This window comes from Gorilla gorilla, chromosome 9 (genome assembly GCF_029281585.2).
Source record: "Gorilla gorilla gorilla isolate KB3781 chromosome 9, NHGRI_mGorGor1-v2.1_pri, whole genome shotgun sequence".
Classification (NCBI taxonomy): domain Eukaryota; kingdom Metazoa; phylum Chordata; class Mammalia; order Primates; family Hominidae; genus Gorilla; species Gorilla gorilla.
Window position 1 is genome coordinate 41,325,492 of NC_073233.2, and position 18,690 is coordinate 41,344,181.

At 34.9% G+C, this 18,690-nt stretch overlaps 1 protein-coding gene across 2 annotated transcripts in view; it reads left to right on the plus strand.

Moving 5' to 3' along the window:
- PDHX (pyruvate dehydrogenase complex component X) overlaps window positions 1-18,690 on the plus strand; it is an 81,135-nt gene that overhangs the window by 40,380 nt on the left and 22,065 nt on the right. The window contains exons 4-7 of one of the 2 annotated variants that reach the window (XM_004050934.5): window positions 1,279-1,478; window positions 4,322-4,420; window positions 10,481-10,655; window positions 13,976-14,123. The exons of the other annotated variant lie outside the window; for it this stretch is intronic. Of the exons in view, the coding sequence (XP_004050982.1) occupies window positions 1,279-1,478; window positions 4,322-4,420; window positions 10,481-10,655; window positions 13,976-14,123 (622 nt within the window). The remainder of the gene's footprint in view (window positions 1-1,278; window positions 1,479-4,321; window positions 4,421-10,480; window positions 10,656-13,975; window positions 14,124-18,690) is intronic. 2 annotated transcript variants of the gene reach the window in all.

Here is an 18,690-nt window from a genome sequence, read left to right on the forward strand (position 1 = left end):
TAAGCAACTAGATTTTTCTTGGCTTTCTTAGTTTTCTTCCATAGCTTGTAATTCATTAAACATTCCTATTCAGCTTTCTATACTAATTTCATATATATATATATATATATATATGTATTTTGCTTCATGAAAGCATTGCTGCTTTTCTTCTTCATCAGTAATTAGTAAACTTAGCTTCCTAACCCCTTATAACTTATGTCTTATTAACGATAGTGAACATACCAGTAAGCATTGAAATTAGTGTTACTCTGAAATGTCAAACTCATTCTAGAAGTTATGCTTTTCCTTACCATTACTGTATTAGTGGACGTCCTGCAGCCTATCATTTTATTGTTCATTAAATATAGCTAATGAACCTTATTTAGAGTGATTGAAAGGGAATAATAGAAGATTTTAAGGGAATGACATTTTCTTCCAGGAGTGAACTTATAAAATATTGTTATCTGAAGGTTTTCTAGGGACTTCTTTTTAGTAAGTAAATTAGAATTAGCCCTTTCTTTATAAATTAATGCTGCTGAAATGCTTAAAATATACTTAACTTTTAAAAACATTATCTTTGATTTTATTTAAGTGTTTAATTGGCATTATCTGTGGAAAAAAATGCTTTATTAACTGAGACACCACTGTGTTTCTGATATACTTATAAAAAACTCATGAGGTTTTATTTTATTTTTCAGGTTTTGTAAATAGATATACAGGGAAATAATTAAATATAAAGAAGTAGACTATATTTAACATTAACTGGAATAGTTAACCAGTTCTATCTATACATTAGAATGTTCATCTTTTCAGACTAAGTTTACTGAAAAGATTCTTGCATTAGGTAAATTTTAGTAGATTGGACTAAGTTGAGGGAGTTAATCCCTTCTGAGCTTTTGGAATTCTGAAGCCACTGCATAGAAACTGTCTGGGAAAGACAAATGGTTAAGATATGTAGCCACAGGCTCCTGTTTGGATTTGTATTGACATCAAAAAGAAGATGATAATGATGGATCTTATATGTTTATTTGAAGGCTCTCAGAAAGAGGATACATTCTAGATTTATCCTTTATTTCAGAAGGTAGCATTAGCAAGTGGGAAGAGGAGAATGGTGAAGGAAGGCATAAGTGGGAGAAAGTGGAGAAGGTGACAGGTGGAAGGCAGAGGCAAACTGTCTTGGAAGCAGCTTTTAGCTCAAATTAAGATGTCTTAAGGGGAGAATTACCCAACAGAAGAACAAACTACTTAATGCAGTCATGGGGTTTTACTTCTCTATAGTTACTTCTTTTTTAAATATAGGTTGAAGAAGGAAGTAAAAATATACGGCTAGGTTCACTAATTGGTTTGATAGTAGAAGAAGGAGAAGATTGGAAACATGTTGAAATTCCCAAAGACATAGGTCCTCCACCACCAGTTTCAAAACCTTCAGAGCCTCGCCCCTCACCAGAACCACAGATTTCCATCCCTGTCAAGAAGGAACACATACCCGGGACACTACGGTGAGTATATATTTATTCAAAGGATGATGTAAAAAAAAAAGTTACGGCAGTTCTTATGGAATTGTAATCATTATCATATTCGCACATCGTTGTACATCACGTAGGAAGTTGCTGTTCTCAGCACACTCAGACCTTAGAGTGTGTGTTTTTTTTTTAACCGTCATTGTTCATTCAGTAAATAAATAGTTATTGAATATCTGCTATGTTCCAGGTACTCTAAAAGCCCTGCTTGCACAATGGAAAACCAAACAGTATGTGTCCATGTTGAGGTTGAATTAGGTTTTAGAAGTCTAAAATGGAATTCAATATACCAAACTTGATACTCTGTTCCCGTTTATGGAGTTCTAATTACTGTTACAGGAATTCCAAGCTCAAATGTCTATCTGATATAAAATAGAATTCATGTTTCAACATGCATTCGTTTTCAAACTAGTCTGCATTATGACTTTCCGGCACAGACTAGAGCTCAATTTTGTCTGTTCTGTAACAAAACAGATAACTTAATACACATCATTTCACTTTAGTTTTACATTGCTTTAATAGAAGAACTCTATAAATTCTAACATTTCATTGATTTAGTATTCTATATAATTATACAACATTACTTTTTCTTTATGAGAAAAAGATCTTCATAAAGTAGACCTCTTCATTCTTAAACATTTTTTCCTTTAGTTTATCATTGTCAGAAAAGAATGCACAGTGCTTTTTTTGGGGGGGGGGGGGGCGTGCGGAGGTGGGTGACGGAGTTTTGTTCTCATTGCCCAGGCTGGAGTGCAATGGTGCAATCTCAGCTTACCGCAACCTCGGTCTCCTGGGTTCAAGCGATTCTCCTGCCTCAGCCTCTTGAGTAGCTGGGATTACAGGCATGTGCCACCATGCCTGGCTAATTTTTTTGTATTTTTGGTAGAGATGGGGTTTCTCCATGTTGGCCAGGCTGGTCTCGAACTCCTGACTTCATGATCCGCCTGCCTCGGCCTCCCAAAGTGCTGGGATTACAGGCGTGAGCCACTGCGCCTGGCCTGCTTTTTGAAGTACTGATTTTAAATTCCCAGTGCAAAGTGTTTCTGACTCTGTTGCCTTGACTCCCATTTACTGTCTCCTCTTTCATTTACCCTAAAAATTGGAAGACAGTCTCACTGATGCTTTCTAACTAATGGTCTTCTGCCCTTGCAAAAATGATAGTATATACCCTAATTAAGATCAGTCATCATCAGAGACTCGCATGAATCTGAGGCCCCACTGAGTAGGTTAAAAACCTGCTGACCTGTGAACTCTGCATACTGTTGGGCACACAGTGAATGAAAAAAAATTTTTTTTTTGGTTGGTTGGTTACTAATCCTATATAAAAATCTAAAATTTCAGATTCTCTTGAAAAATCTAAAGATTTAGTAACACTGGGTCCATATCAGAGTTATTTAATACTTCCCTGAAATGCAGCAAGTTCCACAGTTGTTTCTGTCTCTTAGCTTTAATTTCTAGATCCAGCCTGTTTTAATCTGTACTAATCAGGCTTATTTTCTTTATCTGACCGTGTAGTCATTTGTTTACTACTTTGCATACAAGAGATATAACGTTAGTCATGTAATCTGAGGTATCCTATATATATAATAAATATATATAATTGTGTATACATGCAATTCAACCTCAGCAAAACAACCCAATTAAAAAACAGGCGAAGAACTTTAATAGCATTTCTCCCAAGAAGATACATAGATGGCCAGCAGGCACATGAAAAAGATGTTCACCGTCACTAACCATTAGGGAAATGAAAATCAAAACCACAATGAGACACCCCTTCATACCCTTCAGGATGGCTAGTATCAAAACAAACAAAGAAACAAAAACCAAACCAGACCCAGAATATAACAAGTGTTGGCAAGGACATGGATAATTTGGAACCCTTGTTGTTGCTTAGTGGAAGTGTAAAATGCTGCAGCTACTGTGGAAAACAGTATGGCAGTTTCTTAGAAAATTAAAATTACCATATCATCTAGTAGGTCCACTTCCAGATATATATGCAAAATAACTGAAAGTAAAGACTGGAAAGAGATATTTGTACACCTATGTTCATAGCAACATTATTCACAGTAGCAAAATGGTAGAAACAACTCATAAGTCCAAAATGCTATGAAATGTGATTTAGCTTTTTAGGAAGGAAATTCTGATAAATGCTGCATGGATAAACCTTGAGAATATTATGCTCAGTAAAAGAAGCCAGTCACAAAAAGACAAATAACTGTATGATTCTACTTATGTGAGTTACCTAGAGTAGTCAAATTGACAGAGACAAAGAGAATGGTTACCAGGGGTTGGGAGGAGGGAGGAATGGAGAGTTACTGTTTAATAGATACAGAGTTTCAATTTGGGAAGATGAACATTTCTGGAGATAGATGGTGGTGATGGTTGCACAATAGTGTGATTGTACTAAATGCCACTCAGTTGTACACCTAAAAATGCTTAAAATGATAAATTTTAGGTATCATTTGCCACAATACAAAATATATGAAGAAACGATAGAACAAAATATATAAAGGAAACAATTGGTATTTGTGATGAGCACCCATGTGAAAGTAATTAGTTGAAATAGCAGCTCTTTCCCCTAATGAATATTTATTCTTATTAAAATCATATTTAGAAATGGTAACTAAATTTTTACGAAAGTGTTTAAACAATAAAATTAACCAAATTGGTACAGATTATTTGACTGTGACCATCTGTGGGAGTCATTTTAGCTTTATTATAAGATTTTTTAAAAATTATTTGCGAAACTGTTGACATTTAGATCTATTTGAATCAAATGTAAGTGTTAATTGGTTCTATTAACCTTCATATTTTTTTCTTAGGTTCCGTTTAAGTCCAGCTGCCCGCAATATTCTGGAAAAACACTCACTGGATGCTAGCCAGGGCACAGCCACTGGCCCTCGGGGGATATTCACTAAAGAGTATGTGTTTGCTTTTTGTAATAACCAATTCCATTATTTATTATGATCATGTTTTTTTGAAAGAAAATAAAAAGAGCTTATTCAGTCTTAAGATTTAAAAGGAGGTACACTGTTCTTTTGTACTTTTAATTGCTTTTATCATTGTAAATTGTATTCTATGCAAGAGTTGTTTTCTGAATAATTACAGCATTACTGAAGAACAGCTCTAATTTGGTAACTAAGCAAGATCCTTAGAAGTGGTAATAAATGCAGAAAATTAGAGTGCAGAACAGTGAAACTTTATACAGTATTAAATATATGAAATCATGCAGTAACATTTACATTTCTAAAACAAGGAAATATATTTTTAAAAAATTATTTTCATTATCCCTTTGAATTTTATTCACTTGTACTGTTATAAAGCAATTTCCATATACAGTTTGGTCTCTTTTTAGATTTTCTTTTCTATTTCACTGATCCATCTGTCCATGAGTTAGTACCATACTTTTTTAGTACCACACTTTTAATTAGAAATGTTTTATTGTATGCTTTAAAAATCTGATAGCAATAGCTTTGCTCTTTTTTTAAATCAGTTTTCTTAGTTCATTCTTATTTTATTATTCTTCCAAATGAATTTTAAGCAGTTCGTCTAGCTCCATGGGTAGGAGTGAGGGGTATTTTTATGGGATTGTATCACATTTTAAATTAACTTTGTGAGAACTGACATCTTTATCATGATGGGTCTTTCTGTTCTGCAACACTGGTCTTTCCATTAGTTTAAATGTTTGTGTCTTTCAAAACAGATGGCCCCTGTTCTGTTGAAGCTTATTCTAGTAGGGTAGACAAAGATTAATCAAATAGGCTTATGAACTAATGTAAGATTTCAGTAGTGTTATGTGCTACATTTTTATTGGCAGTAATAGTAAATGTTTCAAATTGAGTTTATGTTTTAAAGCAATGTACTCATTCCATATTTATCTAATATTGATAGGAAATAAAAAATAATATTGGCTAGAATTTTTATAAGTCGAGAGAGAGCAATGGTTGTTAAATTATAAGTGGTAGTGTTGGGCCAGGCAACGTTTTCTTTTTTCCACTGGGTTATTTTACTCTTCATGAAAGCTTTGGCTTACTGTTGGGTGTTTATTTTATTGAAAGCAGTATATAGATTTAATTCTTAGATATCCTCATTTATGTGTATTACACTCTTACTAATTTGTTAACTGAATGTATGTGGTTCTATCACACACATACTGTGAAGTTCGTGCCACACTGCATGAGTTGGAAATCAGCTGTCCTGAGAGCTGACTGAAAGGCAACATCCCAGACCATGGGATTTTTAGTTAAAGGACTTAAAAGTTACACTTAGCTGTAAAAAATTAAAATTAAGAACCTTGGTTGCCAGTTAATCCCAGTTTTTTCCCCACACCAATCCTGATTTGTGTCTACTGTTGGTATCTTAATCTTGTTAGTCTCTACCAGTCTGTGCCTTAGTAGCACTCTCTGTAAAAATGGGAGAAAGCAGCCATTTTTATAACAAAGTAGATTTGCCTTGCTCATAATTCTGAGGATTAGGAAGAAGAGTCTGTATTTAATTCATTAATCTTTGAGGATTTGGTGAAATGTAAAATAATGATTGCTGCACCTTAGGGGGATCAGTTCTGCAAATTTGTGTAAGATAAACTGGAGCAGAAAAAGATGAGATAAGGAGATAAATTAATAGGCTCCTAAAGTAATCCAGGTAAGAGGTAATGAATACTTGAATGTGGTTAGAAGAACTAAAAGGGAGATTCCTGATACAGACAACATTGTAAGGATGGAGTCCAGAAGCCTTTGCAGATTAAATGTGGAGTGCAGGCCAGAGTAGCAACAAGTAAGGGAATGAATTTGGATCTGGTCTAGGTGATGATAGTTTTGTCTCCAGAAATAGAAATAATGGATTTGGGAAGCATTTGTTTTGTTGGAGTTAGTAATGTTTGAAGCTTATTGTCAGGACTTAGAAGCCATGTAGGTATTGGGATCAATGAGATGAAGATGTATCTCAGGAGATAGTTTGGGATTAGAGAAGTAGATTTGGTAGATAATAAAGCAATAGTTATAGTTGAGATCATCAATAGGGAAACTAGAGGTTAAAATCCTTGAGTTGGAGGATACCTGGGAAACGTGGGAAAAGTCAAGGACGGTAGGATCTAAGAAAAGCCTCTTAAATTTGGTAATATGGTGTTCAGTAGTGTGACAGCAGTAAAATAAAGAAATAAAGGTTTCTTCCTTCCTTTTCTTTCCATGTGTGCTTAATACATATATGATGCGCAAATATCTTTTTTTAAACCTGAGTTGAAAGTTATAATATTAATGAAACATTTCTTAAGAACAAAATGGTATTATCTCCTGAATACCATAAGGAAGGAGTATTAAAGAGTTAGGCTTTTAGTATTATTGCCATCTTTTCTACCCTGTTACCCTTTTCTCTTCCCTGCCTTTATTCCTTAACTCTCCACGAGAAAGGCATCAACCTTTGGTCTTCAAAATAAGAACTAGTACAAAAGATTTCATGAGAAAAATGGATCCTGAAAGCATATATTATTGAGGATTTTTGCTTTTCTATACTGCTAAAAATGCCTGCATTTTAAGTTTATCATTAAGGTGAGCTTTGGAAAAAATTTTAGCCTAATGTCATCTTCTGCTATGGTTGAAAAATTGCAGGCTTTGGCATAGCTGTCCCCAAAATATCTTAGCACACTTTTTTATTTTTTAATGTTTTGAATTTTTTTTTTAAGAGAGAGACAGGCTCTCACTCTGTCACCCAGGTTGGGGTGCTGTGGTGTATTCATAGCTCACTGCAGCTTTGAACTCCTAGGCTGAAGTGGTCCTATCACCTCAACCTCCCAAATAGTTGGGACTACAGGTGTGCCACCATGCCTGGCTAAATTTTTAAAACAGTTTTGTAGAGACAGTTTCTCACTAGGTTGCCCAGGCTGGTCTCAAGCTCTTGGCCTCAGGTGGTCCTCCCACCTCAGCCTCTCGAAGTGCTGGGAATGCAGACGTGAGCCACTGTGCCCAGCCAACACACATTCTTGACACGGTGAGGACATGCTCCATACCATGTCCACTAAAAGTGTGAGTAGAAAAATCAGTTCCAAATGCTGAAGGAAATACCTTCAGCCCACTGTATTTGTGAAGAAAATCTTAGGTATCAGGGCTGCTATTTTAATTTTGCCTTAAAACAAGCATTGCTCAGAATACATGTTGTACCAAAGCATATAGACTTGACTTTGCTTGTACATGTGACTGTTTTAAGAAAGCAGTGTCAAGGCCACAATTAGAAGCAGAACACATTTAGTTTCTTTGCCTGCAGCCCCAATGTCTTTGGTACATCTGTGTCTTAAATCATAGTTGTAGTAATATTTGTATTCATCACACAGCATCAAAAATTAGGTAAGTATGACAGGCAAGTGCCTAGTGTGTTTTAGTGGTATTTTCAAAATGAATTCATGTCACACCCAAATGAATTGCTCTCTCAGGGAACCTAGTAGAGAAGGTTCTACCTGAGTTAACTTCCAGAGCATCCTCTGCCTATCTGCCTATTTCTGCCAGTGGCCAGAATGAATTTGTGTGGTATATTTTTCTCCTAATTTTTATAGCTTTTAATGTCTACCTAATGCTCCAAGTTTAGTCTGATTATTTAATGTGCAGAAATCATTAAAACCATTTTCTGCCTCAAAAAAATAAATCATTGGCTGTTACTAAACAATAATTAAGATTTATACTTCGTAGGTATGTAAGTATAAAATCAGCAATAAAAAGGCCAGGTGCAGTGACTCACACCTGTAATCCCAGTGCTTTGGGAGACCAAGGCTGGTGAATCACTTGAGGCCAGGAGTTTGAGACCAGTCTGGCCAACATGGTAAAACCCCATCTCTACTAAAAATATAAAGATTAGCCAGGCGTGGTGATGCACACCTGTAATCTCAGCTACTAAAGAGGCTGAGGCATGAGAATCTCTTGAACCCAGGAGGCAGTGGGTGCAGTGAGCTGAGATCGTGCCACTGCACTCCAGCCTGGGTGACAGAGTGAGACTCTTTAAAAAATAAAAAAATAAATAAAATCAGCAATACAAGTTTTTGTGAGCAAGAAGAAGCAATTTTCTTCTTGCTTCTTTATGATTAACCTACCCAAGAACCTTAATTACTACAGATAAAACTAAACTGCTTTTTAAAAAATAAAGTAGCAGTAATAGTTACGCTAAATATGTAATATTAGCATAACTAATATTAGCTATTAGCATATTATTAGCATAACTTAGCATAACTAAATATTACATGTTACTAAATATGCTAATAAGTAATAGTTATGCTAAAAATGTGTCAATTTAGTGTCAGCAACCTTTTTTTTAAATAGATGTACTCAGGCATTAACGATACAGATTTTTGCACCCCAGATAGACTGTTCCTGCTTGTGTTGATATTCTATTATTGCATAATAAGTTACAGTAAACTTACCAGCTTAAAATAATACCCGTTTGTTTTCTAACAGTTCAATAGGTTAGAAGTCCTGGCATAGCATGGCCAGGTTCTGAACTCATGGTCTCACAAGGCTGAAATCAAAGTGTTGGCCAAGGCTGGGGACTTATGTGAAGCTTGGGGTCCTCTTCCAAGCTCATGTGGTTGTTGACAGAATGCAGTTCCTTGGGACTGTAGGACTGTGGCCCTTGTTTTCTTTCTAGCTCTCAGCCAAGAACCACTGACAGCTCCCAGAGGCCACGTGCAGGGCCTTGCCATGCGTGGTCCCCATGGGCGGTTCACAACATGCATGTTTGCTTCTCCCCGGCCAGCAGTTGTATCTCTTTACTTCAAGTCTCTTCTTCCAGGAAGGCCTAATTTCTTTTAAGAGATTACCTGATATATCTGCCCTCTCCAGGGTAGTTTGCCTTTTGGTTAACTCAAATGCAACTGATTTGGAGCCTCATATATCTATAAAATGCCACCAATTTTGTCACATAATAGGACCTAATAATGGGAGTGACATCCATCATATTCACAGGCCAGATACAGTCAAGAGGGATTATATGGGGCGTGTACACCAGGGGCAGGAATATTGGGGCCATCTCAGAATTCTTCCTACCATGTTGCCATAAGTAAAGGGGTCTTCTCAAATATGCTCAACAGGTGCTAGCTTTTATCTTTCATCAAATTTTTGGAAAAATAATACCAAAATATTAACTGAGAAATAATTTTTCCTTAGATTTTGTGTCACCCTGAAGTTCTTTTTAGATTATATAAAACAATTTTTTTTTCTTAAATTGGAAAAAATACTTTCCAAAATACTTATTGGATATTAAAATGTTCCAAAAATTATTTTAAGAAAATATATTGCCTAATACCACTGTAACAGCATAGTGAGTTGAGGGCTTAGCATATTTAGTAATCTAATTATATCCTCTTACAAGACAAAAATACCTTTGTTTTACAGAGTAATACAAAGGCAAGTCTGTAACTAGTTATTTTTCATTCTAAAAGATATCATAGGTTAGATTTGTTATATTAGATTGTACTGATGGCATATTAGCAAAATTAAAAATGGTTTGATTTCCTGGTCATAAATAAGCTGATTTGCACTATAATAAACAATGAATAAACAATAAGTGAACAATGATGTAGGAAGTATCCTGGTGAAAGCCATATTTACAATAAACTTGACACTTTTTGAATGCCATGTGAATATTATTTCATGAGTATAAAGGATGAGAGTGGTTTAATTAATTGTTCATCTACCAAATAACGTCCACTGCACAGAAAAAAAGACGAATTTCCTTTTTAAAAATCACTACTTATGCCCAATTTTAATAACATTTTAATTGTTTGGCTTTTGAAAATATGCAAATATTAGAACGTGACAAATAATGGTCAGCAGACCAGGTAAGAGACAGGATTTAATTTTCTAGCTCAAATTATTGGTTTTTAATTATAACCTTGACATCTGTATATTTCTGTATCTTTTCTCCACATCTCACCTGCGTTTTCTGAAAGTTCTGTTATATTCCTTATTGCTAATTATGGTTATCTACTTTGCTCTTATTTCCAGGGATGCTCTCAAACTTGTCCAGTTGAAACAAATGGGCAAGATTACCGAGTCCAGACCAACTCCAGCCCCCGCAGCCACTCCCACAGCACCTTCGCCCCTACAGGCCACAGCTGGGCCATCTTATCCCCGGCCTGTGATCCCACCAGTATCAACTCCTGGACAACCCAATGCAGTGGTAGTGTTCTCTAAGTGGATTTTTATTTCTTTTTCTTGTTTTTCTTTTTTTTTCTTTTTTTTTTTTTGAGACAGAGTCTTGCACTGTCACCCAGGCTGGAGTGCAGTGGCGCAATCTTGGCTCACTGCAGCCTCTGCCTCCCAAGTTCAAGTGATTCTCCTGCCTTAGCTTCCTGAGTAGCTGGGATTATAGGCGCGCACCACCACGCCCACCTAATTTTTGTATTTTTAGTAGAGACGAGGTTTCACCATGTTGGCTAGGCTGGTCTCAAACTCCTGACTTCAGGTGATCCACCCGCCTTGGCCTCCCAAAGTGCTGGGATTACAGGTGTGAATCACCACACCTGGCCTGGATTTTTATTTTTCAGATTCAAGTGTGAGAGAGAAAATAAGAACAATTACTATGTGTTTTAAGAGTAGATTTAAAACAGATTAGTTTTATTAATCCATTTCAATAGTAGCTAAGTGATAAAGATAAAACACTCCAAATGCTTTGTTTTACAGATTTCCTATCAGAAACCAAAATTTGTTTGTACGTTAACTTCCAAATAAACATTAGAACTATAATTCGATTTAAAGTTACCACAAGTTCCACAACTTCAGTAACATATATATTCTCTACAATCTCATGTTTCATGTCTTAAGTATGATACTAATAATTAGTAGCTGACACTAGCTCCCTTTTGTGGATATGTTCTACTTTTTAACTAGGGAATTGATAATCTCACTATGAAGAACTATGTAGCTAGTCATTCTTTCCTTCTCAGATGCATGCAATATAACAGCCCCTTTTTGTTTTCAAATTACTCCATTTTGCCTCTCTGTGCCTTTCCTATTCAGGTTATTTACTTCCTATCAGAAGAAATGTAGGATAGCCAAGTTTATTTAAAATCGAATGGGCACTTAAAAAAATAAATAGATAAATCTGTACTCCTAGTGGAGAACTATATACCATATGATATTTTAAAAGAGTTGAAAACAGTACAACTTTCATGGGAAACAGATTTTTAAATATCCATTAATGATTAATATACTGCATACTTGAATAACCTGCTCTTTAAGGACATGCAGTTGGACAAGATACTATGTATCTTGAGTGTATAGTCCACTCTTTGACTATATAATGTATATGGACTGTGAAATATGTATAATTCAATCATATGTCTTTTAAAAGTAGGTTATTCAAGGCTGGGTGTGGTGGCTTACACCTGTAATCCCAGCACTTTGGGAGGCTGAGGTGGGAGGATTGCCTGCACCTAGGCGTTCAAAGACCAGCCTGGGCAACATAGTGAGACCTCATCTCTACAAAAAAATTTTAAAATCAGCTGGATGCGATAGCGTGTGCCTGTAGTCCAACTACTCAGGCGGCGGAGATTGGGGAATCACTTGAGACTGGGAGGTTGAGGCTGTAGTGAGCTATGTGCACTCCAGCCTGGGTAATAGAGGAAGACCGTATCTCAAAAAAAAAAAAAAAAAAAAGTTATTCAAATTAGGGAGGTAAACCTTACTTTCAAATTCTTATAGTATGTAGAGAGCATTTATTCTACTTGACCAAGTACTTTGCTAACATAAAGTGTTTAATTTCTTAATGATATTTGTAAAAATGAAATCAGCCGCACTTTCATTTGCTTTGTATTATCTTGAAGTGATTGTAATGAAATCCCAAAATAGAGTGAAGGACAAGAAAGGAATTAGATATAATTTAAAATCTATCATGCTTTTTTGAGAGGTCCAAGGAACAGAATGGAAAAACTACAGTGAAGTTATAGGAATATTTTATTATCTCATTCATACTTTCTATTATGAATCTCTAAGAAATAAGATACTCATGTTATTTTTAAAAATTACAAATCCAAATAGAAATAATTGAATTGCCTATATAGAAGGTCCCTAATCTTCTAATGTCCCTTGTGATTTCTTTGATCCATGAGTTGTTTATAAGTGTGAATTTAATTTCAAAATATTGGAAGACCCTTCAGTTACCTTTCATGATTTCTAGTTTAACTCCACTGTGTTTAGAGAATACACTTTGAGACACAATTCATTTTAAAACAATCTTCTCAAATTTATTGAGATTTATTTTATATTTATAACATGGCCTGTCTTGGTGGATGTTCCATGTGTACTTGAAAAGATGGTTCGACTTACAATTTTTTGACTTCACGATGGTGTAAAAGTGATACACATTCAGTAGAAAGCAGTGCAGTATTTCCTTGCAATGCTGGGCAGTAGCGGCTAGCCACAGCTCCAAGTTAGCCCATCATCAGGGCAAACAACCACTGCTCTGCAGTGTACTGTGTAGCCAGGTGATTTTGCCCAACTATAGGCTAATGTAAATGTTTTGAGCACATTTATGGTAGGCTATGCTAAGGCTAACCTGTGATGTTCAGTATGTTAGGTGTATTAAATGCACTTTGACTTATGATATTTTAAACTTACGATGGGTTCATCAGAGTGTCACTTCATCATAAGTCAAAGGGCAACTATATATTAATAGTTGGTTTGTTGATTTATTGGCTGTTTTATTTCAGGTGGTTTTTTTTTTCCCCCCCGAAACAGTCTTGCTCTGTCACCCAGGCTGGAGTGCAGTGGCGCGATCTTGGCTCAGTGCAACCTCTGTCTCCCCAGTTCAAGTGATTCTCCTGCCTCAGCCTCCTGAGTAGCTGGGATTACAGGCAGGCGCCACCACACTCAGCTAATTTTTGTATTCTTAGTAGAGATGGGGTTTCACCATGTTGGCCAAGCTGGTCTTGAACTCTTGACCTCATGATCTGCCTGCCTCAGCCTCCCAAAGTAATCCTGAGATTACAGGTGTGAGCCACCGTGCCCAGGCCATTTCAGTTTTATTAAGTGATATTTGTAACAAAAGCTGCTTACAGATGGTGTATGTCTATGTCTGTCTTCTCTCTCCTCTCTCTGTCTGTGTATGTACGTACACACACATATATTGCTCCTTGTGTGTGTGTGGTATGTGTGTGTGTACGTATATATACACACACAAACACACCTGTGAAGGAATTGTTCATTGTTTAGTAGGTTTCTTTTTTATCATCTTAAACATAGTAACATGAGATATCCCATTCACAATTGAAACATGAATTTTATTACTTTTTTCTGTAGTTATATGCATAAAACCAAAACGTCTCAGATTTTTTATATTCTTCCCTTATACTAAGAATTTTAATAGTGCTTTTCTTGTATTAATCTTTAATTAATAAGTTAGGTCATTGAGAATGAATTTCATTTCCAAAGTTGCTTGCTTTTTGTTTTATTTTTCTATTCCACTTGTGGTTTAACGGACAGGTTGCTATCTTTTTGCAGGGCACATTCACTGAAATCCCCGCCAGCAATATTCGAAGAGTTATTGCCAAGAGATTAACTGAATCTAAAAGTACTGTACCTCATGCATATGCTACTGCTGACTGTGACCTTGGAGCTGTTTTAAAAGTTAGGCAAGATCTGGTCAAAGGTTAGTCAAATTGAATTTACTTAATACAAAACACATGCTAACTTAACTTTCATGAAATCCTTTATAAAATTATAAAATTAAAAGCTACATTGTGTAGCTTTTAATTTCAATTTCATAATGTACTTGCACTCTACTCTGGGTATATTTGTGCTAGAGAAAAAAAATTAGCAATGATTTCCTTGAAAAAGTGAATTGGTTCCACAGTATTAAATAAATCACAGATGCCTTTATGCAGAATAAAGTTTTCTGTTCTACCTTGCTTTTATTTCCTCTTTGTCATATTTGAATAATGTACATTTAGTTAACATTTATTTAGCAGGCAGTTACTGAGTTCAATTCTCTGTTACATACTGAGCTTTAAAAATACAGGTTGAGCAACCCAAAACCAAAAATTCAAAGTGCTTCAAGATGTGAAACTTTTTGAGTGCCAACATGAAGCTCAAAGGAAGTCCTCATTGGAGCTTTTCAGATTTTGGATTTTTGGACTAGAGATGCCAAAACAGTAAATGTAATATTACAAAATCTGAAAAAATTTTGAAATCTGAAACACTTCTGGTTCCAAGTATTTTGGATAAGGGATACTGAAATCTGAAGTACTATAATTTGGTTGGTTAGTTATTTTAAAAGCAAAAGTGAGCTTAATGTTTTGGTGTGCTTTAGCATTTACATAGGTCAATTTTTTTGTAAGAACATGTGAATGAGTTGTGTAGACCAAATGGTTATTTTTTGTTTTGAATATTTTTTGGTATGGTATTTAAACAAAGCAGTCAACATTTCATTAAGTTTAAAATCCAAAACTTTTAAGGATGTTTTAGATTATAAATATCTTAGATATTCTTTATACAAATTTTGATTTTATATTTCTTGTTCAGAATGCATTTATAGATTATTAAATTTGTAATATTTCTTCCAAAAATCAATTATAAATAAGGTTGCTGAGAGACATACAGATTTTTTAGCATGAACTGATAGTTTTATTTCTTTATTTTTGACCTAAATGGCCTTTATATTATTTTCTTGTCTCATTGCACTGACTAGGACCTCTGATATAATGAATATAGATGGTAAAAGCAGATATTTTTGCCTTGTTCTTGATTTTGGGGGAAAAGCATTCAGTCTTTTATGTTAGCTATAGGTTTTTTGCAGAATATTATTTTCAGGTTGAAAGAATTTCCATTCCTAACTTGCAGAGAGTTTTAAACATGAATAGATGTTGAATTTTCTCAAATACTTTTTGTGCATCTTTTCAGATAACTTTTCCTTTTTCTGTCTGTTAATAAGGTGAATTACATTGGTTGATTTTCAAGTGTTGAATCAACTTTGTATTCCTCATATAAAATCCACTTAATGATTAACCTTCTCATACATTGTTTGATTCTGTATCCTAAAATTTTGTTTAGAATCTTTACACCTATGCCCATGAGAAATGCCAACCTGTAGTTTTCTTTTCTGGAGACATTTTTTCGGATTTGTTATCTTATCTAGTGGAATGGGTTGGAAAACATGTCCTCCTCCTTTATTTTCTGGAAGAGTTTGGATACAATTGGTATTATTTCTTTTTTAATTGTTTAGTAGAATTCACTAGTGAATTTCTTTATGGGAAGGTTTTTAACTATGAATTTTATTTTAAAAATGGATGCAGCTTTTTTTTTCTTGAATGAATTTTGGTAGTTTGTGTCTTTCAAGAAATTTGTTTGTGTCATCTAAGTCACCAGATTTATTGGCATAAGTTATTCACCACATTACCTTATTATACTGTCATTTTATCTGAAGTAATGTTTCTGTTTTTGACATTAGTAATTTGTGTGTTTTACTCTCTAGATCACTCTGACTAAAGGGTTATCAGTTCTTTTGATCTCTATCTCTTCAAAGAACCAGCATTTGGTTTTATTAACTTATCTAGTATTTCTGTGATATTGATCTCATTGATTTCTGTTCTTTATTTTTTTTTCTCTTTGCTTTCAGTTTACTTTGCTCTTTTATTTCTAGTTTCTTAAGGTGAAAAGTTGGATCATTTATTTGAGACCTTTATTTTTTAATATAAGCATATAATACTCTTGAATTATCTTTAAGCACTGCTTTAGCTGTATCCCACAAATGTTGATTTTTTTTTTTTTTCTTTTTGAGACAGGGTCTTGCTCTGTCACCCAGGCTGGAGTGCAGTGGTGCGATCTCGGTTCACTTCAACCACTGCCTCCTGGGTTCAAATGATTCTCACGCCTCAGTGCCCTGAGTAGCTAGGATTACAGGCACAAACCACCATGCCTGGCTAATTTTTTGTATTTTTACTAGAGATGGGGTTTTAGCATGTTGGCCACACTGGTCTCAAACTCCTGGCCTCAAGTGATCCACCCACCTAGGCCTCCCAAAGTGCTGAAATTACAGGTGTGAGCCACCACACCTGGCATTATTTTTCCTTTTATTCAATTAAAAATGTTTTCTCATTTATTTCTGTTGTGATTTCTTTGATCAATGAGTTATTTATAAGTGTGCACTTAATTTCAAAATATTTGAGGACTATTCATTTCTCTTTTATGATTTCTAGCTTAACTACATTGTGTTTAGAGAACACACTTTATATGATTTCAGTTTTCTTAAATTTGTTGCTATTTATTTTATGTTTGTAGTATGGTCTATCTTGGTATGTGTTCTTGAAAAGAATTTTTTTATTTTTGCAAAGGAATGTTGTATAAATGTCAGGCCAAGCTGGTTAATAGTGTTGTTTATGTCTTTTGAGAGCAGTGTTGATATTCCTCATTATAATTGTTTATTTGTAGTTTCTCCTTTCAGCTCTGTCGGTTTTTGCTTCGTGTATCCTGAAGATCTATTATTGGCCACATACACAGTTAGGAATTTTGTTTTCTTGAACAGACCAGTTATTATGTCATGTCCTTATCTATTCCTTGTAATATTCCGTATCCTCAAGCCTTCTTTATCACATCTGTAGCCACTACAGATTTCTTTGACTTGTGTTTCTATAGTATATCTTTTTGCATCTTTTTACTTTTTAAATGTAAATATGTTTATTTAAGTGGTTTCTTGAAGGCAGCGTGTAGTTGGTTCTTGCTATTTTATCCAATTCTTTAGTCTCTTAAGATGTTTAGACCACTCACATTTAATGGGATAGTTGGATTTAAATCTACCATTTTGTTCTTTCTTTGCATTCTCTTTGTCCCACCTCTTTTATTCTTCTTTCCTTATCTTTTTGGTTACTTATTTTGTTATCATTCTATTGTATTTATTCATTTTATCTTCTTTTTTCTCTTCTTATCTGCTTTGCAATGGTTTTCTTAGGGTTTACAATGTAATTCTTTAATTTATCACAGCCTGGCTTCAAATTGTATTACACCCTACTCCATGTTTAATATAAGAACCTCATAACTATATACTTGCACTTCCTCCCTCTCACATTTTGTACTGCTGTTGTCATGTTTTACTTCTATATATGATGTAAGCCCCAGAATACATGTTTAATGTTTTTTGCTTTAGCAAATAAACTCTTTTGGAGTTTTAAAATGAGGGAAAAAATGTCTTTTATATTTATCTGTACTTTTTTTCATTTCTTTGTATAGAATTAAAGTGCTGTCTGCTATTATACTTCTTCTACCCAAAGAACTTCCTTTAATGCTTCTTATAGTACAGATTGACTGACAATAAATTTTCTCAGTTTTTGTCTGAAAAAGTCTATTTTGTCTTTCACATTGTTCCTTTTTAAAACAATTTTTTAAAGTGTAGTTGAATATATAACATGAGTCTTACCATTTTCCGTGTACAGTTAGTTCGTTGACATTAAGTACATTTACATTGTTTGCAACCAATGCCACCATTCATCTACAGAACGTTTTTCATCCTGCAAAATGGAAACTCTGTATACTCTTCATTCCTCTTTCCCACCACCCCTGACAATCACCATTCTTCTTTCTGTTCCTATAAATTTGATGTTTCTAAGTACATCATATTAGTGGGATCATATAGTACTTGTCCTTTTGTGACTGGCTTATTCCACTTGGCATTATGTCTTCAGGGTTCATGCATGTTGCAGAATGTATAAAAATTTCCTTTTTAAGGCTGAACAGTGTTCCATTGTATGTATATACCCTACTTTGTTAATTCATGTGTTAATGGATAAATACATTAGGTTGTTTTTACCTTTTGGCTATTGTGAATAATGCTGCTATGAACATGGCTGTACAAATATCTCTTTGTGTCTCTGTTTTCAAATATTTTAGGTATATCCCCAGAAGTGGAATTACTGGATTATATGATAATTCTATTTTTAATTTTTTAAGGAGCTACCATACTGTTTTCCTTAGTGGCTGTGCCGTTTTGCATTCCCACTAATGGCGCACCAATGGGTCAGGCATGATGGCTCATCCCTGCAATCCTAGCACTTTGGGAGGCTGAGGACAGGGGTTCGAGACCTGCCTGGGAAACAGAACGAGACCCTATCTCTACAAAAAAATTGAAAAACTAGTCGGGCAGATGGCATACACCTGTAGTCCCAGCTACTTGGGAGACTGAGGTGGGAGGATTGCTTGAGCCCAGGAGTTGGAGGTTACAGTGAGCT